We start from the raw sequence: 24,868 nt of genomic DNA on the forward strand, positions 1-24,868 counted from the left end.
AAAGCACGGAGCCTGCTTGGGATTCTCTCTCTCCCTCTCTCTCTGCCCCTCCCCCACAAATGCATTTTCTCTCTCTCTCAAAATAAATAAATAATAAATAAACCTTTTTAAAAAAATCATAACTGGCCCCAAGTTCCCTGCAGGCTCAAGGGATGGGGCTAGAAGGACAGATTACAAAGTATCTCCTTCCGGCAGACAACATCCTTTCCCCGGATTCTCCCTGACCCACGACCACCAGGAGGTGCCAGTCCTGAGCTCCGAGCTCTGCTAGGTTGAGGGTGAGGGGAGGTAGCCTTGAGGCCTCCCCCCTTCACCCATCACCCCTGCTGACCACAGTATGTATCTGGGGCGAATGGCGCAATTAGGGAGATCAGGAAGGCTGAGATCATGGGTCAGTCAGGATTATAGGTCCGGTGGTAGTCAGGGGTACAGTCAAGCGCTGGTAAGCTTAAAAGTTAGGCTAGGACTAGAGATCCGTTTGCAGCTGAAGAATAGACTGGATGTCCGTGTTCTTCACAGGGACTGATACCGGGAAGTGGCAGCTTTAACCAGGTCTCCCAATGATATGTATGAGTTTGCACCCTTTCAGATTCCACTGCTATACGGGGAGGGTGGGGGGGAGTAGTGGAAAAGAGTTCCTCTGGATTTAGATCTTCTTTGAAGATTTAATCGGAGAGAGTCTCCCGGACTCAGATATCAAACCAGAGAAAACTTCTCCTCCTCCTAACTCTTAGGAACGCTTTCTGCTATTTGAATGTGAGCCCCAGAATGGCAGGGACTTTGCTTTATTCAACATCATATCCCCACTGCCAGCAACAGTCGCTGGTTTAAAGCAACCGTCATTACCTTGTGTTGAATGAACGGATAAAGGCTGGTGGGGTGGGAGGGAACTGGGGGCTGCTGGTCCCCGTAAACAGGATACCTATCAGGAACACCTTCTCCATCAGCATTCTCTCCCATTCAGCATTCTGACTCTGAAAGTGACAACTGCCTGCAGCATCTTCATGAGGGAGGAGGAGGTCCAGATCTCCTCAAATCCCTCATGACCTTTCGTAGGGGCTGAAGTCCAGGTTAACCAGTGCAGGAGTTAACTTCTCAGTTGTAGGATGAACTTCTCCTTTTTCTTTACACTTGCTCTAAAGGGGGTCTCATAAGGGAGGGGAGATAAACGCAGCTGCTAAGTTGTCCATCTTAAATAGAAGCGTTTGCCACTGGATCGCAGAGAACCCAAGGGCCACCAGGGCTCGCCTTGCTTTCATTCCAACTCCCTACAGTAACTTCTCAAAGACCCAAGAAAAAGGTGGACGATGCAATGGGAAAACTGAGGGCCTTGGAAAAGCTGTTTCTAAGCTCAGACTCTAACAGCTTTGGCTTCCTGGGCTGGGGAGGTCGGTATGAGAGGGTGTTACCCATATCTCAACATGTCTCCCATTTTCTGCTGTTTCTCCAAAGCACTTGCTCATCTAGGACTCTCAAACATCCTGCCCTGTGTCATCCACAACTAGCGGGGCACCAAAGCCGTGAGTTCTCCACCTCTTCCCAGACAGCTCTCCAAATACACCCTCATCTCCCTGGAACAGCTCAAGCCTTCCTCATCCTGCACCTACACGCTTACCTCTGCCCTGCAATTCCCTTCTCCCTGCCACCCAGAGTGTCCAGCATGATCCCTACCTACCCTGCTTAGTATCTTAACGTCAATCAAAGGAATGATCCCTTTTTGTCCCTCCCTACCCAGTCCTGCTAGTTAGCAAGAGTCTCCTCAAACCCAACCCTCCACCTGTGTCTCCGGTTCATACCAGCTCCACAACCCCTCGGCCCTCAGCCCTCCCTGTCCAAATCTTGCCCTGCCAAGCCTCACTCAGCCAACAAACCCAGGCACCCTTCTCAGGCTTCAATGCATATTAACTTATCCAGTGTTCACATCATTAAATAGACACTAACTTCTCTTATCCTCATTTTACAGATGAAGAACTGAGACACAAAGAAGTCAAAGAGCTCATATGGGACACAGCCCAGATTTGGAGTCAGACAGTCTGCCCACCCACCCCTCCCACGCCCACTCTTTAACCATCGGGCCAAGTGCCCTTTCCCACCCTCCTGCACTTAAAACCCTCCCTCCCCAGAAGAAGGCCACTTATTTAGTGTAGCAAAGAAGTTTTATTACAACTTCTGATAGGAAGCAAAGTAACAAGGCAGAAGTTGGTATATGCGAACCGATGTGTGGTGGGCAGGGTCCGAGGGCCTTAACCATATAGTCTTTTGTTCCTTTTCCCATCACAGGCCACACTGGCATCTGATCCCTCCCGGTCTCTCTCCACTCCACGGCACTGGACGGAGGTGTTTGAGACCCTCGCCCGGCCGGCGGCTTGAAAGGAGTAAGGAGGTGCGGCAGATCCATCCAGGCAATCCCAGGAGGCGACCCGCCGCGGTATTGCGCGGTCCAGTCCGCAGTCCGCAGATCCCGGGCGCTTGCTGCTCTCTGGCGGCCAGAGCCGGGAGCCCGAGAGCCCGGGGACCCGGGAACCGCGCCGTCTCCGCTCCGCGCGCCCAAGGGCACCAGCGAGTGACCGAGAGTCAGGGGGAAAGGGCGGGAGGAAAGGGGACGCGGCGGAGGGGCAAAGGGGAGGAGGTTCGGCAGAGGCGCGGAAAGGGGCGCGGGAAGGAGTGCGGAGCTGACCGCCAGAAGAGAGGGCGGGCGGGGGCACCCGCGGCGACCTGCTGCCTCGGGGCCGGAGCGGGCGTCAGCGCCGCGGCCCCTCCGGACCCCAGAACTGCCGCTCGCCCGGCGCGCACTGCCCCTTCTCCCGGCGAGTGGGGCGCCCCCTCCCTCGGCGCCGACCGCCCCCTCCTCCTTCCCGGCGCTGCCCCTCCTCCGTCCCGCCCCCCGCGCCCGGTGGAAAGCGAGCGCCGCAGTGGCTTTGCCTGCACTGCCCGGCCCCTGAGCCGCCGATCTGCCCGCTCGCCTGGGCACGCTCAGAGTGCGGCGCGCATCCCCGGCCCCCGGCTCTTCGCTCCGACTCCGCGACACCAGCCTCGGGAGCCCCGGCCGCCGCGCCGCCGGCCCCGATCCGCTGGCGGACAGCCGCGCTCCGCGTTACAGCAACTCGGGCAGGACCCCGACGGGACCCGCGCGCCAGGCTGCCGCCCGAGCCCCGCGGCTATGCCCGGGGCCCCTCGCCTGTCTGGCCTCTCGTCCTGCGCCCGGGCCCGGCCCCCGACGGCCGCGCGTTGAGATGACTTTCCGCGACCTCCTGAGCGTCAGTTTCGAGGGACCCCGCCCTGACAGCAGCTCCGGGGGCTCCGGCGCGGGCGGCGGCGGGGGCGGCGCGGGCGGCGCGGCCGCCTCGGAGGGCCCGGCAGTGGGCGGCGTGCCGGGAGCCGCCGGCGGCGGCGGCGGCGGCGGCGTGGTGGGCGCGGGCAGCGGCGAGGACAACCGGAGCTCCGCTGGGGAGCCAGGGGGCGCGGGCGCGGGCGGCGAGGTGAACGGCACCGCGGCCGTCGGGGGGCTGGTGGTGAGCGCGCAGGGCGTGGGCGTGGGCGTCTTCCTGGCCGCCTTCATCCTCACGGCCGTGGCGGGCAACCTGCTGGTCATCCTCTCCGTGGCCTGCAACCGCCACCTGCAGACGGTCACCAACTATTTTATTGTGAACCTGGCCGTGGCCGACCTGCTGCTGAGCGCCACGGTGCTGCCCTTTTCGGCCACCATGGAGGTTCTGGGCTTCTGGGCCTTCGGCCGGGCCTTCTGCGACGTGTGGGCCGCTGTGGACGTGCTGTGCTGCACGGCCTCTATCCTCAGCCTCTGCACCATCTCGGTGGACCGGTACGTGGGCGTGCGCCACTCGCTCAAGTACCCCGCGATCATGACCGAGCGCAAGGCGGCCGCCATCCTGGCACTGCTGTGGGCCGTGGCCCTCGTGGTGTCCGTGGGGCCGCTGCTGGGCTGGAAGGAGCCGGTGCCCCCTGACGAGCGCTTCTGCGGCATCACCGAGGAGGCAGGCTACGCCGTCTTCTCCTCGGTGTGCTCCTTCTACCTGCCCATGGCCGTCATCGTGGTCATGTACTGCCGCGTGTATGTGGTAGCTCGAAGCACCACGCGGAGCCTCGAGGCGGGCGTCAAACGAGAGCGCGGCAAGGCCTCCGAGGTGGTGCTGCGCATCCACTGCCGCGGCGCCAGCACCGGCGCGGGCGCCGGCGCCGACGGGGCCCATGGGACGCGCAGCGCCAAGGGCCACACCTTCCGCAGCTCTCTGTCCGTTCGCCTGCTCAAGTTCTCCCGCGAGAAGAAGGCAGCCAAGACGCTGGCCATCGTCGTGGGCGTCTTCGTGCTCTGCTGGTTCCCCTTCTTCTTCGTCCTGCCGCTTGGTGAGTGACCCCTCTCCAGCCCCTTCCCTTCCGCCTTGAGCCTGTGGCCGTGCCTTCCCTGCACCCAGACTTGGATGGCCTTCCCGGGTGGAGGGTGCCTCTCCACCTGAGCATGGAAGGTTGACTCAGTAACCCTCCTGGACTCTTAGGCGGGTGCACTTTGTGGGCGACAAACGAGAGGCCTTTCGTGCCTGCAGGATTCATTTTCCAGGCTTCTGACTTCTGTCCTCCCTCTGAATTGCCGTTCCGAGCCCAACCCCCTAACTATAAAAGGTCGGTGGAACCTGTGAGGGCACATGCCCATAGCATGTGGTCAGCGGTGTACATGTTCCTCTACATACCAGCCCTCCCAGCACACACCCAGATGTAAATGCCAGACCCCCTGCCCCTCCCCCGGAGGTGGGTGCACTGTGGGTGGGCCTACTTTCATTCAAGGCCAACATGCATGTACATTAGCAGGTACTGGAAGCCACCTGCTTTTTCCCACACTCACTCCTCCGTGTCTGTGAAAGCCCTGGGCTCTCACTTCCGAAATCTCCTCTTGGGGGGGGGGGGGGGGGGGTGCCTGTGTGCCATGAGAAGGAAAGGGATAGGGGCAAATTATCAAATGGGAAGTTAATATCGTTCATGGTTGTTTCTGACATTTACTGAGTCCTTTTTCTGAGAACTTTCTTATCTCTTTCGGCAGGCTCCCTGCCGCCCTGGGAGGTAGGCGGCTGTTCTCAGGGGCTTAGTTCCACCCCTGAAGGCCCCTCCTAGAGGGCCTTGGGCTGGGTCAGCACAGGGAGCAGAAGGGGAGCAGCATCTCTGGGGACGCATTTGCCCTGAGTCATTTTGCCCATGTCTGCAAGCTCAGTTTGGGGCCTCCCGAGCTGCCTTTCCCAGGCCTCGCTCCCTCCACACTGTGCGGCTGAGTCAGGAAGGGGACAAGGGCTTCCCTCCTGCTCCCCTGCAGTCCCTCTCCACGCAGCAGCCGGAGTGAACTTTATGCATTATAGATTAGCGTGTCGCTGTCTACTAAAACCCCTCAATGCTTTCCACACTGCCCTGGAAACAAAATCCAAACTCTCCACCATGGCCTGTGAGGGTGACCTTCAAATTTATTATTGTCCAAACCAAAATGAGACATTATGAATATTTATGCTGGGATCACAGGCACAAACCAGGACAGCGGGGGCAGACCCGGACACAGGGTCCCCCTCCTGGAAGGAGGGCCTTGAGTGATGGCCTCATGACTTTGCCACCCTACCGCTTCCTCACTGCGCGCTCTGGCTCCCCTGACCCTCTTCCAGTTCCTTGCCCACACCGAGCTCATGCCCTTGCATTTGCTCTTCCCTCTGTCTAGCCTGGCTCCCCCCACCCCCATCCCCGGCTAACCTGAGGTCTCCGTTTCAGTGTCCCCCTTCAGAGAGGCCTTCCCAGACACCTCAGTCTCAGCGTGTCCTTCTCTGTATTTTTCTCCCTGAGGGGACAAGTTTCTGTTCCCTCACATCTGCGTGTTGCTTGGCTGGTGCCTGACCTCCCCGCACTGGCCAGAAGCTCTTCAAGTCCAAGGCTGTGTGGTCACCAAATCCACAGTGCCCAGCACAGTGCCTGGCATGTAAGGAGCAACGTAGCACAGCAGCAAGCCCCGCGGGCTCCGGCTCCAGATAGCCTGGGTTCAAGTCCCAGCTCTGCCCCTGACTCACTGTGTAACTTCGGGCAAATCCCCGAACCTCTCTGTGCCTCTGTTTCCGCATCTGCAAATTCAGGACGGTGGTGATGGTAGCAGTGCCCACTTGCAGGGCCACGGCAGGAGTTCAGTGAGTTATTACGTGTGCATACAAACGTCACATGTCGTGAGTGCCATGTAAGCCATTGCTATTATAGTAGCTGCTTGCTGAATATATCAGCTGCTCGTTGAATAAATCACTGACTTGGAAATCAGCCAGCCAGAGGCTGCGGTGGGGGTGGAGGGAGGCAGGGACACTGAGCCACACACTTGGAGGGTTGGGCAGGCAGGCAGGAGAAAGCCAGTGCGCCCCCCCCCCTTTAGAAACCTGCCCAGGATTTAGAACGTTCTGCCCCCCCGACCAGACTCACCACCCAGGCTCCTTTCTCCCCCCAAACAACCCCCGCCATGTCCCTGCCCAGCTGTGCCCCGTCCCGGGTGCCCTCATTCCCCTCTGCCGTTCGCTTCACACTGGCCCCCTGTAGGGAATGATCAAGCTGTGTACAGAATTATGTTCTTTTATAATTTGGGGTTACAGAATGATGAACAGATAAGGAGAAGACAATATACCAAGCGCCCCTGTACCCATAATCACCCATATTGAACAGATGTTAACATTTTGCCATATTTGCCTCAGATCCTTTTCTTTCTCTTTTCGAAGAAATAGAACCCGGCCTCAAGTAAGTCCCCTCCTGCTGTCCCTTCTTCCTTTTCTCCCTCCCTCCCGAGAAGTGAATGTGGAGTCTGTTACCCCCATTCGTCTGTTTATACTCTTATCGCTGACATCCCCATCCATAGTAACGTACAGTGTGACTTTAGGATGTATGTAAATGGCATCAGGCCGTGCACATCATTCTTGAGTTTGCCTTTTCATTATGTTGGTGAGATTTATCCACGCCGGTCCATTTTAGCAGCAGTATCGTATTCCGTGCGAGGGTGTTCCCGTGGGGTGTTGATGGAGGCTTCTGCCGGACGTTAGTTTTCACGTTTTTCACTGTTAACAGTCAACAAAGGGCTACTGGGTTTGTTTGTTTTTTGGTTTTTGTGGGGTTTTTTTTTTTTTTTTTTGACATTTAGAGCACGTGTGCTGCTTTTCCAGGAAGTCATCCCTACATTTCCATGGCCTTTGGCTCTTTTTCAATCCTTCCATCTCTGCTGCTCCTCACGCTTGGTGTGGGACCCCCAGCGTGTCCCTGTCTCCTCCCTCCTGCCAGTCTGTGCTGTGCCCAGCCTCCTGAGCCCCAGGGAAGAGCCCAGAGCCCTGGTGGAGCCAAATTGAGTGGAATCTGGCACTAAGGAGTACGCAGGACAGAGGCCAAGCAGGGAACCAGAATATTCTGATCCGCCGTGGTGTGGCTTGGAGGGTGGGGCAGGGCCCCAGAGAGAAGGGGGAGCAGAGCTTGTAGTTGGGGCGGGAGTGGCCTGAGGGCTATGCAGAAAGGAGAAGGGGCCAGGAGGTCCCGACACCCCCAGCACTGGGCCCAGGCCTGGGAGGAAGGAGGTTTCTTTGAAGGAACAGGGAAAATTCTGAGCAACAACTTTTGGGGGGAATGTGGGATCCAAGGGGATGGTATATCTTGGTATGAAAGTACCAATATATGGCTGGGGCGGGGGATGCTGGGAACTTAGATAAAGGGGACCAAGAATGGAGGTGGTTGCCAAAACACGAGCATGGGGTACAGTCTCGCAGAAAGAGGATGGAGGGACAAAGAGAAGAGAGGGGCTGGGGACAGTGCTTCGGGGAGCACCCACTTTGAAGGAACCAGAAAGCGGCAGAGAAGGAGAGCACCAGGAGGACAGGCATCTCCCTCCTCCCAGGCCCCGGTCTCCATGCCAGGTGTGACCAGCACCAGAGTTGGAAGGATTGAGAAAGAACAGTGTGTGCCAGCTCGGACTATAGACTGTGGCACCTAGTAGGGCCACAACCTAGGGGTTGTCAAACAGACCCAGGGTGCCCCTCACCCAATCCTCTGCACACAAAGCTGAGTGGAAGTAGGAGCCACAGCCACAGCGGTGACACAGCCAGTGAGCAACCCCAACATCCCAGAGACCATTGAGACCCTTAGGAAGGGATCCCAGTGTCCCAGAGGGTCACTGGTCCTGGGGCCATGGGACTGCCATCTATAAACCTGAAATGCTGTGGGTCAGGCCAGCGTGACAGCTGAGAGAGACACAAACCCGTTGTCCTGAACCACGGAGCCTCTGGGGGCCCAAGACATTGGCTAGAAAAGACTGAGTGAGACGCAGACACCGCATCTGAAATCCTGAGGGGCCAGGAGAGGGATCTCCCACACCTCCACTGTCCCCTTTCCCCATAAGCAGCAGCAACAGCAGCAGCAGGGCACATGACAGGCAGGCAGAGGGTCAGCTCAAAGAACCTGATGTTCTTTCTATCACGTGTCTGACCCCAAGATGCCAGTCACAAGGCCAGGAAGGGCGGCATTGGCTCCTTCTGGGGCACCCGGGGAGCTGTGTATGGACACAAGAAGCGTCGCTCACCCTCATGGGAGGGTGCCCACCTGCCTGGCATTCCCTGCTGATGCCCAGCTGAGCCATCCCGTCCACCAGAGTGCCCCTGCATCCTGGTTTGCCTAGGACCAGTCCTGGTTATTTATGCCTGTGGACGGGCATGATTACTAGTGATGCTCCCCTTTCAGTCTCAGAGGTGTTCCAGGCTGAACAACAGAATATACGGTCACCAGTTCTTGGGGCCTGTGGAGGAGGGGCTCTTGGAAGCCCTTTCAGATATGTCCCCCCTCCCCTCACCCCAGCAAGCTGGCGCGGAACTTAGAAAATCACAAGACATTGTGTAAAGGCCCCTCCTGACATCTAGAGGAACCCAAACTTACGGAATACGTTTGGAGAGGGGCAGCAAGTTTGTAGCTGCTGCCTGAAGACTTCCACCGAGGACGCCCAGAGAAAGGGGGCATGGTGCAGGCTGGGGCCGGCCGGAAGTACACCTGATTAAAGCCTCTGGCCCAGGGCACTTAATGCAGGAGTCCTCTCACCCCCCCAGAGGTATGGGCCAGTGTTTGGGGTAGAAATCCCTGTGGGCAAGAGGGGAGCAAAGGAACTGGGGGAACCTTGCCCTGGCAAGCCCCCATCTGCAGAAAAACTCCCCCCTGGGACCTATACACACACACACACACACACACACACACACTCACTCACTCACTCATGACAGCCCCACCCTAGCAACCACAGGCAGACCCCCATCCTGCACTTGGTTGGGCAGGTCACCAAGCCTCACTGGCCTCCGAATTGGCCTCAGAATGTGCTCAGTCACGCAAAGCAGCCTCGAGGCTCAGAGCGCACAGTCCCCTTTCCAATACAGGGCGTACAAGCTGTCTGGAGGCTCAGATACCAGAAGTCCCAGGACAGTCCAGCCACAGTCCCAGAACCCCACCTCCAGCCATCTGTGAGCCATACCTGGGCCTCCCTCCCACACTGTCAGTCTCAGCCCTGTGATATCACTGCCCACCCCGACCACCCCTATATTTAGTTAGGTACTCCTTCATGCTCCCCTAACACTCCTCACATGTTTTGATCACAGTGCATTGTAATGGCCAATATTCTTACACATATCGCAAAGCATGAGGGCAGAGGAAACTATACATGTGTAGATACAGAAACGTGAAGATATTTGTGGGGTGCTCTGTGGCTTGGGAGACGTGGAATGGAGAGCCTGTAAGAAGAGGGGTCACAAGATGAGACAGGAGGCCATCAACAGGAGAAAAGGGAAACAAATTGTGGTGTTTTCATTGGCTGAACTACCACACAGCGAGGAAAAATAACAACCGTGTTGCCTGCAGTTAAGGTGGATGAATTTCACGGACGCTGTGTTGGGCAACATAAGCCAGATCTGAAGTTAAAAGCATGCATACTAGATGATTGTATGTGTATGAAGTTCAAAACCAGGCAATACTCATTGATGAGAAAAATCAGAATAGTGGGTATGTGTAGTAGGTGGTATTGACTGGAAGAGAGAGCAAAGAAACTCACTATATGCTAACTAATTTGGATGTAAATTTTAAAAAATAAAAAAAAATTAATAAAAAGAAGCCTTCTGAAGGACTGAGAATGTTCTAGATCTTGGTCTGGGCAGTGATTACATTGGGGTGTGCACATCACATAGTCATCAAGCTATATTCTTGCAACGCATGTGCTTTCTAACTTGACTGTCATCATCTTGTGGCTTAATTAGAGAGAAGACAGGAGGAGGCAGAAGAGAGGCTTGAGCCATGCTGAGGAATTGGTGTCCAGACTGGAAAGCACACATTGGCAGCCAGCTACGGAGGGTAGCATGTGCATGTGCATCTGAGAGTGTGGAAGGACTCATCTCCCCAAGTTCCCCGAGGTCGTGCAGGGACCTACGGTCACAGGGGGGAGCGGTGGGGGATGCTTTGCTGCAGGTCCTAAGTAGTGGCATCACTGTTCCCTGGCCCAAAAGCCTGAAGAAAGGGCTGGCAAGCCATCCCCTCTCCGTGCCTTTGCGGAACCTGGCACATAGTAGGTGCTCAGTTAATGTGCACAGAGGGAGGGAGGGGTAGAACCCACATCCTCCCTCTCTTCACATCCTTCCAGGACAAGAGTCTGAGTGGCAAAGCACAGCACTCTTTTTTGTTTGTTTTGTTTTATTAGGAGAAGAACACTTAACATGAGACCTGCCCTGTTAACGCATTTTGAAGTGTATGATACAATATTGCTAACTGTAGACACAGTGTTGCACAGTAGATGTCCAGAATTTATTCATCTTAAGTGAACGTTATACCTGTTGATTGACAACTCCCTTCCCCCTCCACCAGCCCCCGGCACCCACCATTCCACTCCTTGATTCCCATGACCCAGCTTCAACATCGCCAACCCAAGGCCAGTCTTGGTTCATCCCAAACCCCACCCACTGCCCCACCACTGAGGATTCTTTTGAAAGAACATCCAGACATCATATCAGTTCATCTGTAAATTCTTCAATATATATTTCTAGAATGCAAGAACTTTTTGAAAAATAGCCACAATCCATTATAATGCAAAAAAAAATGATTGTTTAATATCAAATACTGTCTACTTAGTGTTCAGATGTAGCCAGTTGCCTCATAAATTTGTGGTTTGTTTGAATCAGGATCCAAATAGGGTACATGTTGCAGGTGGTTGATTTGCCTGCTAGGTCTCTTAAATTGTAAGATTCTCCTCTCCCCACCTTTTCCTTGCAATTTATTTGGTGAGGAAACCAGATCATTTGTCCTAAAGAGTTGCCCACAGTCTGCAGTTTGCATCCACATGGTGCCATTTAATGTGTCCCTCTGTTCCCTGCACTTCCTATAAACTGGCTTGATCAGATTCCGGTTCAGGGCTTTGGCCAAGAATTCTATTTGGCGCCGTTAAGATTGGTCAGAGGCTCAGATGCCTGATAAGATGTTTCAGGCTCAGCTTGTACTTTTTTTCCCCCCAGAACCTGGGAGCCACCATTTCTCTGAAGAGCCTTAGTTTCTTTTAGTAGTAAATGATCATTTAAAGACCACAGTCTGAGCTCTCAGCTGTTCAGTGATATTGAGTTAGTCCCTGATTCAGCAGATAGAGCTAGGAAGTACTAAGAATGAATGAATGAATGAATGAATGAATGAATGAATTTATGAATGAGAGAGAGAGAGGAAGAGAGAGAGGGAGACAGAGGAAGAGAGAGGGAGGGAGGGAGGGAGGGAGGGAAGAAGGAAAGAAGGAGGGAGGGAGGGAGTGAAGGAAGGAAGGAAGGAAAGAAGCAAGGAAGGAAGGAAAGGAAGGAAGGAGGGGAGAAGGAAGGAAGGAAGGAAAGAAGCAAGGAAGGAAGGAAGGAAAGGAAGGAAGATAGGGGGAGGGGAGAAGGAAGGAAGGAAGGAAGGAAGGAAGGAAGGAAGACCACTGACAGGGTGTACCTAGGAACTGCTCCTCTGCCTACATCCCTGCTGCTACAGAAGGGTGTCCAAGGCCAGACAAGTAGTTCCCTGCCAGCCCCACAGAGTTCATGGATCCTGAGGCAAGCATGGGGGGCACAGGACTTCTGATCTATTCCTGGTCCGTCTCAAGCCAGGGGACCTACCAGTTACCTCTCACCATGGAAAACTGGCAAGGCAAGTTATCCAAGAGAATTGGCTTGGCACAGCTGGCCCCACAGTGCCCTCAAATCACCCCTCTGTGTTCTCACAATTCATCTGAGAACGGGCCCCTATCCAGGTCTCTTCTTCCCAACAGCCTTCCATGATTGTGCCCACTTCAAAATGGCCTTATCTCATACCACTCTCCCCTTCCCCTTCCCCGTTCCAGTGATCCTAACTTCTGTGTTGGCCTCCAGCGTCTCAGGTGCCCTGCTGCCTCAGGGCCTTTGCACATTCCCTTTCCACTGTCTGGAATTCTTTCGTCAGATGGATGCATGGCTCACTGCCTCACAAGGTCTTCAGGTCTCAGCTCAAGTGTGCTTTATTAGGCTTGTCTGACCCTTTAGAGTATAGCAAAGAGGTCTGCTGGTGGCAGAGGTCCCAGCCTCTCTTGACAAAGGAGCTATTGAAAGCCACTGAGTGAGACATTGAGAGAAGTGGCAGAGAGAAAGCAAGTCTAGGGCTGGGAATTCCTTCTCTCCTAGCCCTGCTGGCAAGAAGATGCCTGAATATCTAAATGAATGTGGTATTTTTTTTTAATGTTTATTTATTTATTTCAGAGAGAGAGAGAGCAGGGGAGGGGCAGAGAGAGAAGGAGACAGAGAATCCCAAGCAGGCTCCACACCATCAATGCAGAGCCCAATGCAGGGCTCAAACTCACGAACCCACGAGATCACGACCTGAGCTGAAATCAAGAGTCAGAGGCTTTACTGACTGAGCCACCCAGGCACCCCTGAATGTGGTATTTTTAACCCCGCTCTATCTCTCTGGCCAGAGAGAATGGCTGCCTGGGGATGGAAAAGTGACTCGTGATGGAGGGGGTGGGAGAGGGGGCAGGCTGGGGTGCAGCCTGATATTTCATGGTCGGCTGCAAGTTATGAGCAAGACTGGCTGTGAATTCTGACATTCTGCCAAGAACAAGTTTCCTTGTGGTGATGCCAGAAGAGTGCTGTTAATCACACAGTCCGCCCCATGGCTTCAGAGCGGCCACTCCTCAGCGAGGCTTGCTTGGCCAGATCGGTCCAGCTGCAGGCCTAGCCGGCTCCTCAGTAGCATCTCCTACACCTGGACGTCGCCGGTCCTTAGGAGAGGGGACTGGCTTGTGGTCATCAAGGCCCCAAACACAAACCTCACAGGCTGTGTCAGTGTCCCCAACCATGTGTGGGCCAGGCTGGCCCAGCCAACATACCATAGGATAAACTTACCTGCCAACAAAGGAGAGGCCCTGCCTTTTATGACTGGTGGACGTCCAGCCCTCCCTGGACATTAGGTTAGGCTGCTGACAGAGGCGCCCCAGTATAGGGAATGGGGAAGGGCAGGTGGGAGCAAGCCTGATGGACGCTCACGTGAGAGCAAGGTCAAGGAGAAGAGAGAAGCAAGCAGGAGTTGTTTGTGGTCTGCGGTCATCTCCCACCTGCGTTCTTACTGCCTCTCCTCACAGGCACCTAAGTACAACCCCTCAGCCCCTGCTCTGGGGTCAGGCACCTGTGTTCACGGCCAGGATGGAAACAGCCATCAATCTCATTCTTGCCTTCGAGAAACCGGGAGCCTAGAAGGGTAGACAGAGCAGTAACAAATTTTACTAAAATGCAGGCTTGCATGAAAGGGCACCCAGGCTTGGTGGGGAGAACATCTGACCTGAGGCCAGAGGACGGGGTGGGAGGAAACAGTTGGGGCCAAGCAGAAAGGCAGGAGGCCAATCCCTGTGGGAAGTCCTGCCTGCAGCTTCAGCCTTTGGCTTGGGGGCAGATTTGGAGGGAAGCAAGCTGTAGACAGCACCGTGCCCTAAAAAGCCTTGAATGCAACACCAGAGAGCTGGGCTTGGTCCTCAGAGCCACCAGAAGCCACTCACGCTTTTCAGAGGGATAAGGAGAGAAACCCGTTTTAGAAAAGGCCTCCAGCAGCTATGTGCAGAGTGGAGAGGCCAGAGGACCCCAGGGGCAGTCCCAGCCATGCAAACAAAATGAGATGCCAGACTAAGCAAAGGCTTCAGGAGCGAGGTGAAGGGAGGGGGACCCCCTCGAGAGAGAAACTCAAATGTCCCGGGCGTGATGGCCGGGTGGACACGTAAGGTAGAGAAGAGGGACTCCTTCGGCAAACAGCAAGCGTTCAGCACCTACTGTGTGTTCGGGGTGCTCAGGAGATCTCTGGGGCCACGGGAGTGCCGTGCCAAGCAAAACAGGCACGAGTCCTGCCCTGTGGACTTTGCTGCAGAGAGAGATGATGGACAAAATGAAAAATAGCACGGGAGACGGCAGGAAGTGCCAGGGGGCAGCAACGGTGCCAGCTGAGGGGGGTGGGGGGTCGCAGGCGGGAAGACCATGCAATTTTCCGTGGGAAGACAGGGAGATGTCACCACGAAAGTTAGGGCATGAGCCCTGTGGGTATCTGGGGGAAGAAGATTCTAAGGCAAAGCAAGTGCAAAGGCCCAGGGTGGGAGCGTGTCCGGCATGTTCAAGAAGCAACATGGAGGGCAGTGTGGCTGGAACAGTTGGGGGGCAAGTAGGAAGAGGGGACAGCAGAGAGGTTGGGGGCCACATGTTGAGCTGTGTAGGTCATGGGGTCTTAACAGAGAGGGGGAAGGGCAGCTTTTAGAGAGTCTGGGAGGCCAAGGAGTGATATGATCCATTTATATGTTTAAAGAGTCACTCTACGGTCGCCTGGGTGGCTCAGTCGGTAAGGCATCTGACTCTTGGTTTCGGCTCAGGTCATGATCTCGCCGTTCGTGAGTTCGAGCCCCATATTGGGCTCTGTACTGACAGCACGGAGCCTGCTTGGGATTCTCTGTCTCTCTCTCTCTCTCTCTCTCTCTCTGCCCCTCCCCCTCACATACATGTGCTCTCTCTCTCTCAAAATGAATAAACATTTTTAAAAAACAAAAAAATAATCACTCTAGCTGCTGGGTTGAGGATAGATTGCAGGGTATAAGGGTGCAAGCAAGAGACAGTGGGGAGGCTACTGAGTTCCTCAAGGCGGGAGATGATAGTGTCTTGTACAGGGTAGGAGGGCCCCTGGAGTAGGGTACTATTGAGTTCTGACCTCAGGCCCTTCCTCTCTGCCTTCAGTCACTCCATTCTATAGCCACCAGCCTCGTCATTGTTCTTCAAACATGCCAGGGCCACCTCAGGGCCTTTGCACTCGCTGTTCCCTCTCCCTGCAATACTTTTTCCCCAGGTGTCCACATGCCTCATTCAGCTCTTTACTCAAATGTCACATTCTCAGCAGGCCTTTCCTGGCCACCTTATCCAAAATTTATACCACCACCCCCAGCCACCCACAGACTCATGAACACACACCTCCCATCTTCCTTCCTTGCAGTACGTTTTCTCCTTAGCATATTTTATTACCTGATATGGTTGCATTTTCCTTGTTTATCCTATGCATTGCCGGCCTTGCCCAATGAAATGTAAGCTTCACGAGGTCAGGATAAGTGTGAAATGCCAGTAGACACCCAAGTAGAGACGTCTGGGAGGCAGGTGGATCTGAGTCTGGAATCTGGGAGAGCCATCTGAGCTGGAAATAGAGCTGCGGGCATGATCAACCTAAAGCCAGTGTTTAAAACCACAAGCTGGGGGGGGGTGCCTGGGTGGCTCAGTCAGTTAAGTGTCGGACTTCAGCCTCAGGTCATGATCTCACAGTTCGTGAGTTCAAACCCCGCGTCCGGCTCTGTGCTGACCGCCCGGAGCCTAAGGCCTGCCTCATATTCTGTGTCTCCCTCTCCCTCTCTGCCCTTCCCCTGCTTGCACTCTATCTCAAAATAAATGAATATTTAAATAAATAAGTAAGCGGGGATGAAATTGCCAGGAGAACGCAAAGGGAAGAGATTACAAAGACTCTTCTGAGAAGGACGCTCCCTACATTTTGCAGCGGAGACGTGCGGAAGAAGCAGCAAAGGAAATTGACACCGAGTAGAAAGTCCAAGAGCGTGGCGCCCTGGGAGCCACGGCTGTGATGAGAGGAGTCAGGGATGGGTGAGAGCGGCGTCTGCAGGTTGGGATCTGGGAGGAGTGGGGCTGTTGCAGCAAAGCAGTGAGGAGCAGGTGCGGAAGAGGCGTCGGCAGGTGTGGACAGAACGAATAGAGAGAATGACGTCATAGCCTGAGAACCAGCAGAGAGGGGGCAGCTGTGACAGGGGCATGCTTGCAGGGGACTGATGGATGGAGAGCACCATCAGCAGGGATGCTGACCTCGGGCAGGAGGAGAGACCCCTTTATTACCAAGGAGGAGGAGAGGTGAGGAAGGCTTGAGCAAGTGCCTGGCTTCTTTAGCTTCTGTTTTCTCTGTGAAACAGGAAGCGAGATCAGCTGCTCCAGAGGAGGCAAAGGTGGGGAAGTAAAGGCTCAGGGGGCTGGTGCAGGACTTCGGGAGAGCGGGCTGAGGGTGAGCGGCGAGGTCACTGGACGCCCCGGACAGAGCTGAGGGCGGGGACCCTAATGTATTCAGGGAGCCGGTGATTCGCTCCAGAGTTAGGGTCTGGATGGATAAGTACAACCCAAATCCAGAAGGATGCGGACACGGGAAGACTGAGAAGGGGCATCTGAGGTGTGAGTGGATAGGAGTCTTGGCTAAGCAGGGATGATAGGAGAAACCCAAGAGGCTGGCAGAAGGTCGAAGTACAGAGAAGAAAGAGAGGGCGAGGAGCTGCAGTGAGGAGGGGAAACCGGGTTTTGAGTGAAGAAGTGCTCAGGCTTATTTTTTAAAAGGCCCTCCCCAGCTGCTGTGTACAGGACAAGGTGCGGGGCTTCTGGGGCTGGAGCAAGGGGCTCACTTAGAGGGGCACTTTGAGGAGCGCCTGGGTGGTTCAGTCCATTGAGCCTCTGACTCTTGGTTTCAGCTCAGGTCATGATCTCATGGTTTCGGGAGTTTGAGCCCCACATCAGCCTCTGCGCCGATAGCGTGAAACCTGCGTGGGATTCTCTCCCTCCCTCCCTCTCTGCCCCTCCCCGGCTCACGCTATCTCTGTCTCTCTCAAAAGTAAATAAATAAAACTTTTTTTAAAAAAAAACTACGGAAAGGCACTTTGGGTAGATGAGGATAGTCATTTGAGGGTGGCACCAAGTGGGGGGATTCCAGGACCGATAGTTGTTGGTGACGGATGGGATGCAGGGTGTGACAGAGAGAGGGCTTGGAATGTGTGGAGCACCTACGATGTGCCAAGCACACGTGGAGAGCTTTCCAGTTTAAAGATAAGATAGACAGGGCCGCCTGGGTGGCTCAGTCCACTAGGCGTCCGACTTCGGCTCAGGTCATGAGCTCACAGTTGGTGAGTTCGAGCCCCGCGTCCAGCTCTGTGCTGACAGCTCGGAGCCTGGAGCCTGCTTTGGATCTGTGTCTCCCTCGCTCTCTGTCCCTCCCCCGTCCGTGCTCTGTCTCTGTCTCTCTCTCTTTCTGTCTCTCTCAAAAATAAATAAGCATTGGGGGGGGAAAAAATAATAAGGGTAAGATAGGAAACCCACAGTAGCCTGCAGCTTGGCCCTTAGAAGTGAGAAGATGTGCTATGGGGAGAGTACACCTAACCGCCAGGTTGGGAGGGGCAGCGCAAGGAGGGCTTCCAGGTGGAGGCACCTCTGGAGCTGGCACTAACAGGTGGAGGAAAGAGGAAGGGCACTCCAGGATGAGCAGAGGCCAGAGGGCGGCAAGAAGCGAGCGTGGCCGTTTAGCCGATGCACGAGAAGACGGAAGTGAAGACTGCTGAAGAGAAGCGGGAGCCACAGGGGAAAGGAGAGCCAGGGTGTGACGCTGGGCGCCGGGAGAGAGGGGTGGGAACTGAGGGAGGGTGTCCCACGAGGGCCGCTGTTTCTAATGACCGCTGCCAAGTTGAGCTAGCACACCTGGGCCCTCGGCCTGCAGGGAAGGTTGGGGACAGTGCGGGGAGTGGGAGAGGGAGCCAGCTCGGGGACGGAGAAGGGGGCTGCCGGGTACCGAGACACAGCGGCCTGGTCTCAGAGCCCCCTGTGCTCATTGAGGCTTTCCTGTAGCTGGGCTATGGGGCTGGCAGAGGCGTGCAGTGGGCCCCTGGAGAGGGACGAGAAGGCAAGACAGGCGAGGTTGGCCTGAAGTAGCCACAAGCCCGAAAGTCCAAGTGGCTAGGGACCAGCAAGCTGGGGGTGGCCCAGAAAGGGCTTGTCCACCAACGTCCCCACAGCAGGCCGGCATTGCAGGGACAGTGCCCGTCAGCCAAAGGCCCATCCTCAGGGATCTCGGGGCAATTCCCCATTTCATCCATGCACACAAAGGGCCGGGAAGTGCCCACAGGCCCCTCCGACCCCAGAGATCTTTGCTAGAGGTTGGAGCCGGTGGGGGGCGGGCAGGACAGCAGGGAGAGTGAGACTGGGTGCGGGGAGGCATGGAGGGCAGACGGCAGCACTCTGGGAAGCGCTGGGTGTGAGGCTCAGAACTGCCACTTGTGAGGGGAACAGAGGTGCTGTTGCCTGTGGAAGCTGGAGCCCAGGCACGGACGTCTGTATCTTCCGGGCAAGATGTCTGCGCACAGTGGGCAGAGAGCACATGAAACGATTGTGCCAGATGCTGTTAGTGACCCGCCCACCCCACCCCACCCCCTGGACCTCGAGGGGCGCATGGGCTGACTTCCACCCCAGGCCTGCCGGCATCTTTGCCCAGGGGCTTTCTCCACCCACCAAAATCCTCATCATCCACTCACACAGCAGGCAGGAGGTGTGGGAAATTAACACCCTTGGGAGTAGTCCAACCAGTGACTGATGGGAATGGGTGTATAGATACCCCACCTCCCTCACTCCGCTGGTGGGATGGCTCTGAGGTCCCTGAACTTCACGGTCTCCCAGAGCTCCCAGGGGGATTGTGCCCCCCAGTTGCCCGCAGTTCGCACCTTGCACTTGAATCCTTGCCTCAGGGTCGGCTTCTGGGAGAGCCCAAAGGAAGACAGAACCTCAGCAGGACACAGTAGGAAAATCTTGGGGCAGAAAGGCTGCGTGGTTCCCGGTTCTTTGTGTGTAAGGAATTCTCAGCCTGTAGCAAGCTTCTGCACAGGTTGCTTGAGCATAAATTAGAATAGTGTTTATAACACAGCCCGGGGCATAGTACAATACTCCATATCACCCACCGATCTGAGTAAACACCACGCTGATAACCATGCTGTTTGGCCGGCTTCAGGCTCGCAGCTGAAAGCATAGTCCACTGATTTGTCATCCTGCGCTAAATATAAAAGAATTGTGGCCTGAGTCAGAGTTATTTTCAGCACTGTGTCTTACTTTGCAGCCATTGAGGGATGCTATTCAGAGAGCCACCTTCCTGGAGCCTGAGGTCAACCCTGGTGGCCCCCACATTCCGAGGACAACTGTCCAACTCCTCTCCCGGGGGAAACTATCTTCTCAACATATGCTGACTGATTGCCCAGCCTCCCCCGAACCCACCAGGTCTCAGCTTCTGTTCCTGGCTCCTCTCCAGAGCTGGGAGCTGCGTCCCTTCCCGGGGCTGAGTTGTCCTCTCTCAAAAGCCACAGAATAGGGAGAGGGGAAATAAAGACACACCAGTGTTTTTATTAAGAGCCTGCTAAGTCCTGCATCTGAGATGTATTAATCTTCACAAATCCCTTCCTAGGAAATATTCTTTTTATTTACTTATTTTGATTTTTTTTAATGTTTATTTCTTTTTGAGACAGTGACAGAGCACGAACGGGGGTGGGGTAGAGAGAGGGAGACACAGAATCCAAAGCAGGCTCCAGGCTCCGAGCTGTGGGCACAGAGCCGGATGCGGGGCCTGAACTCACGGATCTCGAGACCTGAGCTGAAGTCGGACGCTGAACCGACTGAACTCCCCAGGCGCCCCGAGAAATATTCTTGTATTTCACAGAAAACGTGAGACTTGGATGGCCAAATAACTTGCTCAGGGCTGTGTGACCACAGTATGAGAGACCTGTCCCTCGTGTTGCTGTGTGACCTTCCTCTTCTGCCACCATCACCATGTCTCTTGGTACCAGGAATTCTCCCTATGGCGGGAGGTGGGTGATGTGCAAGGGCTCCCAGGTCAAAGAAGGGGGCACGGTGCCTCTGCCCCCTCTGGAGGGGACCCTGCTCATTTTTCTTTGGGGGCAAAGAGAAGAGAGAGCGGGTCCCCTGACTTGTCAAGGACCCCTGCACCTGGCCTGCTCAGCCTCACGGGCACCCACCCACAGCTTTTGCCTGGGATGCCATGCTCTCGCCACCTTCCCCCTCCCCCTGCTGCTGCTGAGGATGTGAGCATGAGACGGTGGCTTTTGCCTTCTGGGTCGTGCCCTTGCATTTTGTCAGGTGCCTTTTGAAGACGTGACTCTTTCAGGTCCGTGGTGGGGATGCCAGGGGAGAAGTTTGTGAGGAGGGTCTTTCTGACACAGCTCAGATCCTAGTGCACCTACTCCCTCCTGCCTGGCGCTCTGCTCCCGCAAAGCCATCCCCAGAGGCTTGCCTGACCACTTCCGCTGAGACAGCCCCCCTGACCTGCATTCCAACAGCCATGGGCATTGTGTTTATTGAGCCTTAATTCTAGGCTCTGTCACTTGCCTGCTTGAAAATATCCATGACTCCCAACTACTCACAAATAAATACAGAGATTCCCAGCATTTTTTAAAAAAATTTTTTTATGTTTATTATTTTTGAGAGAGACAGAGCACTAGCGGGGGAGAGGCAGAGAAACAGAGGGAGACACAGAATCTGAAGCAGGCTCCAGGCTCCGAGCTGTCAGCACAGAGCCCAGCGCGGGGATGGAACTCATGAACCTCAAGATCACGACCTGAGCCAAAGCCGGATGTTTAACCGACTGAGCCACCCAGGCGCCCCTGAAATTTCCAGCATTTAAGGCTCTTCACCATCTGTCCCAAATGACATTTCCTCAGCGTATCCCATAGGACACTCCCAGGCCCCAAAGTTGTAATCCTCTTACCCACCTGTCCCCTCCACTCCTAACACCTGCTCCTCGTCCTGCCAGACTCCAGTCCATCCTGTGAGAACCCTGGTAGCCCCACCCCCACCCCACATGCTGAACACTGCCATCACCCCCATCTTCATTCCCTTGATATTTTATGCACATAGCTACTGAAAGAACCTGGCCATGTTTGTTGTGAGCCCAGCACAGTGCCTGATGTGGGGCAAGCCTTGGTCAACATTTAATTCAAAAGTTCTTACCCTTTCTGTGCTAGAGACTACCTGGGCAGCTGGCAAGCTTGTGGAGCCCTTCTTAAGAGTTATGCTTTCAAATGCATAAGCCAAAATACAGAGGATTGCAAATAAAACCGATTTCACTGAAAACATCAAAATATTTGTGAATGAAATCTGCGATCTAGTAAGTGACGTGCTTCTGGGTTAAGGCATTAAAAGCAGGGTTATCTAGTGGTGGGTTCTGATGACTGTCGTTTCCAAATAGGAGCATACACAACATTGCAAAGCATCTGCAGCAACTGAATGTGATAGGAAAATATCTGCGGGGAATCAGGTGAATCTGCCAAGCCAGCACCAGTTTTGAGCTGGCTCAATTAGGTGGAATTCCAATTAGGTGGAATCAGGTGAAACTGCCAAGCCAGCACCAGTTTTGAGCGACAAGAGCCGTGATTTCCTATGGCTGGGTCTCATTCTATTCGGGTTTATTGGCTACACTCATCATGGAGGGAAATGCTCCATATCAGGTAGAAGTGAATAAAATGGAAGATGATTTTTCCTCCAAGTCCGTGGACCCTTCGAATTCTCTCAGGGACCCCTTGGGGGAGATACGTTGAGAGCCCCTGGTGGATGACCTTGCGCCTGAGGGCATCTAACAGGCGTGGGTCTCTGCCCCCCTCCCTCCCCGCAGGCTCCCTGTTCCCGCAGCTGAAGCCCTCGGAGGGCGTCTTCAAGGTGATCTTCTGGCTCGGCTACTTCAACAGCTGCGTGAACCCGCTCATCTACCCCTGCTCCAGCCGCGAGTTCAAGCGCGCCTTCCTCCGCCTGCTGCGCTGCCAGTGCCGGCGTCGCCGGCGCCGCCGTCCCCTCTGGCGCGTCTACGGCCACCACTGGCGGGCCTCGACCGGCGGCCCGCACCCCGACTGCGCTCCCGGCCCGGGCGCCGCGCCTCCTGGAGCCCCGCTGGCCCTCACCGCACCCTCCGCCCCCGGCTCCCCGGGCACGCCCGAGATGCAGGCTCCTCCTGTCGCCGGTCGTCGCAAGTCGCCCTGCGCCTTCCGCGAGTGGAGGCTGCTCGGGCCGTTCCGGAGACCCACCACCCAGCTGCGCGCCAAGGTCTCCAGCCTGTCGCACAAGATCCGCGCCGGGAGTGCGCAGCGCGCAGAGGCCGCCAGCACCCTGCGCGCGGAGGTGGAGGCGGTGTCCCTAGGAGTCCCCCACGAAGTAGCCGAAGGCGCCACCTGCCAGGCCTACGAATTGGCCGATTACAGCAACCTCCGGGAGACTGATATTTAAGCACCCCGAGCTAGGCCCTGAGCTAGGCCGGGGAGCGCGGTGAGGTGAGGGCAGGGAGGGAGGCTGGCTTTGTTCAAGAGGCCGGTGCGGCATCAGGGACCCGGACACTGATCAGGGCGGCTGCTCTCTGGCCTCCCTGAGGAACTGGGGCCGGGGTAAGGCCTTTGAAACTTGACAAGTTTTGGCCCCCTCCTGACACAGGTGCCCGGAGCTCCTTCTTGAAGAGGAAGGGGCTTTGGGCTCCGTGGGGCCACTGGCTCCCAATCCCTGTTTGAGAAACACTGTCCCATCCCTGCTCTGAACCCTGGGTAGACAGCCTCAAGTATGGCCAGGTAGGCCTGCCTCTCCTGGGGAGGAAGGGGCACAGAGGCCCTGCTTGGCTGTCTCCAACGCCTCCCCTGGGGAAAAAGTCCATGGGGCCAAGGCTTCTCAATGGACAGAACTTCTCCTTACTGCCGACTGGAGGAACCCAGTGGACCTGCCAACACCACCAACAAGCTTTGGTGGCAGATTGGGTGACCATCCTACAAGCCTGTTGTATTGACCCATGGACCCACTCCCCCCTACAGAGGCTCTATCGTGCATACCCCATCACCCGGCCCTGCCCCTCATTATGTCCAAGGGCCTTACTGTTTACACTCTGTACGTAGTGCCTGTGCCCATCACTTCTTGCTGGGATCTGGAGCCATCAAACGGGAAGAGCTTTGTTTGTCATTTTGAGACATATTTATTGGTAAGAGTACTTCTATTTTGTCCAAACTGTGCAAACTGTCCCTCTTTAGCTTGTAACCCATAAAGAATTACTTTTTTTTTTTTTTTTTTTTCTAAAATCTTTCAAGTTCTAAAGCCCCACAACAGGATAGATTGGGTCTGCATTCACTTTCTAATTGCACCTTAAGGCCTCTTCAACTGATGGCTGCTATCCTCTGGGAATTTTAGCTTGACCAAAGGACTCAGGAGTTTGGTGGCTTTTAAAATTCACATGATTAGTCTTGGGAATCAAACAGTAATCATAAGCATAAATTTTCGCTTTGTCAGTCTCCCCAGATGTATCTGTGATGCTCTGAGGGCCTCAGTGAGGAAGGTGGCCATCAGTTAAATGGGTGAAACATTACATGAAAAAATATACAAGCCCATGTAGACAAGTGTACATGATGAGTGAAAGAACACCTACCTAGGAACCATACTTGTTAGCTTTGAGTGAAATGTCCAGCACTTGTCACATTCTCAAGAGACTGCAGGTAATCTAGTCTTCGGCTGGATAATATCAATCACATACATACAACCAGAGTGGGGGTGGTGACTGTGGTCCCGTGGAGAGCTGGTTAGGTGATACCCCAGGGTGTCTGGAGTGGGGATTTTCTAAAACTGGAAGAGCCAGTTGCTGGGCCCCATGTGGACCAGTAGTTTGAGCCAGAAGTTTCCATCCTGTACTGAGGAAGTAGTCTGAAAGGTGCTTGAAAGGTCACCACAATTTTATACCTCTCACCCCAATTTTATAAGGTAAAAAGACTGCCATTATTGGTGCCCAAGAGCAGACATTTCATACTGTGGGTCTACAGCAGGGTCTAGACCCTCAGGCCTGGCATCCCCCGAAGGCCCAGGAAGGGCAGTTAAGGTGGGGGGTGCTGGGAACATGCTGCAGACCCCAGAGGGGGCCCACTTTACGGCACATTGGCCACCCTAAAGCTGGGGACACTGGGGGACAGTCCTTGCTCTTTTCTCACCGAGGTGGGGGCCATTCCTCAAATCAGGGGTCAACAAAGGGACAGACCCCATTGTCAACGAATTGAACATTGGGCTCCCGGGCAGGGGTTCAGTGGCAGGGGAGGGTCTCTGAGCAGGTAAACATGGGCTCCCACATGCCAGGGCAGGTAAGCCCACAGGAGGCCAACAGCGGGGACAAGGGAGCACGCTGGGGAGGGAGCCTTCATAAGGGGAATTTTGGGGGGTCCTCCCTGTCCTGTCGTGGTTAACCCATTAGGCATGAAGGCAGGTGGGGCTGGCAGCCTGCCCAGTACTTTCTCCAGGCACAATGACTAATCAGCAAAACATGTCTGATGTTCAAGTCTCAGCTCCCATCTCCTGGGCACCGAGGCCCTCTGCACACAGCTGTTTCTTCCTATACCCCCATACCAAGCCTTCAGGAGATCAGGGAGAGCTGCAAAGCCTGCAGAGAGGCTGTGCCACAGCTAACACACTGAGTTGCTGACCTTGGTGTCAGGACATGCCAAAGGGTCAGAGTAGACACATCTGATTAGAGA

The 24,868-nt window shown here is 55.1% G+C and overlaps 1 protein-coding gene across 1 annotated transcript; it reads left to right on the plus strand.

Annotated features, from left to right (window-relative positions):
* The first annotated feature begins 2,381 nt into the window (after nucleotides 1-2,381).
* Nucleotides 2,382-23,413, plus strand: ADRA1D (adrenoceptor alpha 1D). The gene is made up of 2 exons (XM_060613162.3): nucleotides 2,382-4,362; nucleotides 22,000-23,413. The coding sequence occupies exons 1-2, from the start codon at nucleotides 3,234-3,236 to the stop codon at nucleotides 22,602-22,604; spliced, it is 1,734 nt and encodes a 577-aa protein (XP_060469145.3). The 5' UTR covers nucleotides 2,382-3,233; the 3' UTR covers nucleotides 22,605-23,413.
* The last annotated feature ends 1,455 nt before the right edge of the window (nucleotides 23,414-24,868 follow it).

The sequence above is a fragment of the Panthera onca genome, chromosome A3 (genome assembly GCF_046562875.1).
Source record: "Panthera onca isolate mPanOnc1 chromosome A3, mPanOnc1 haplotype 2, whole genome shotgun sequence".
NCBI classification, from domain to species: domain Eukaryota; kingdom Metazoa; phylum Chordata; class Mammalia; order Carnivora; family Felidae; genus Panthera; species Panthera onca.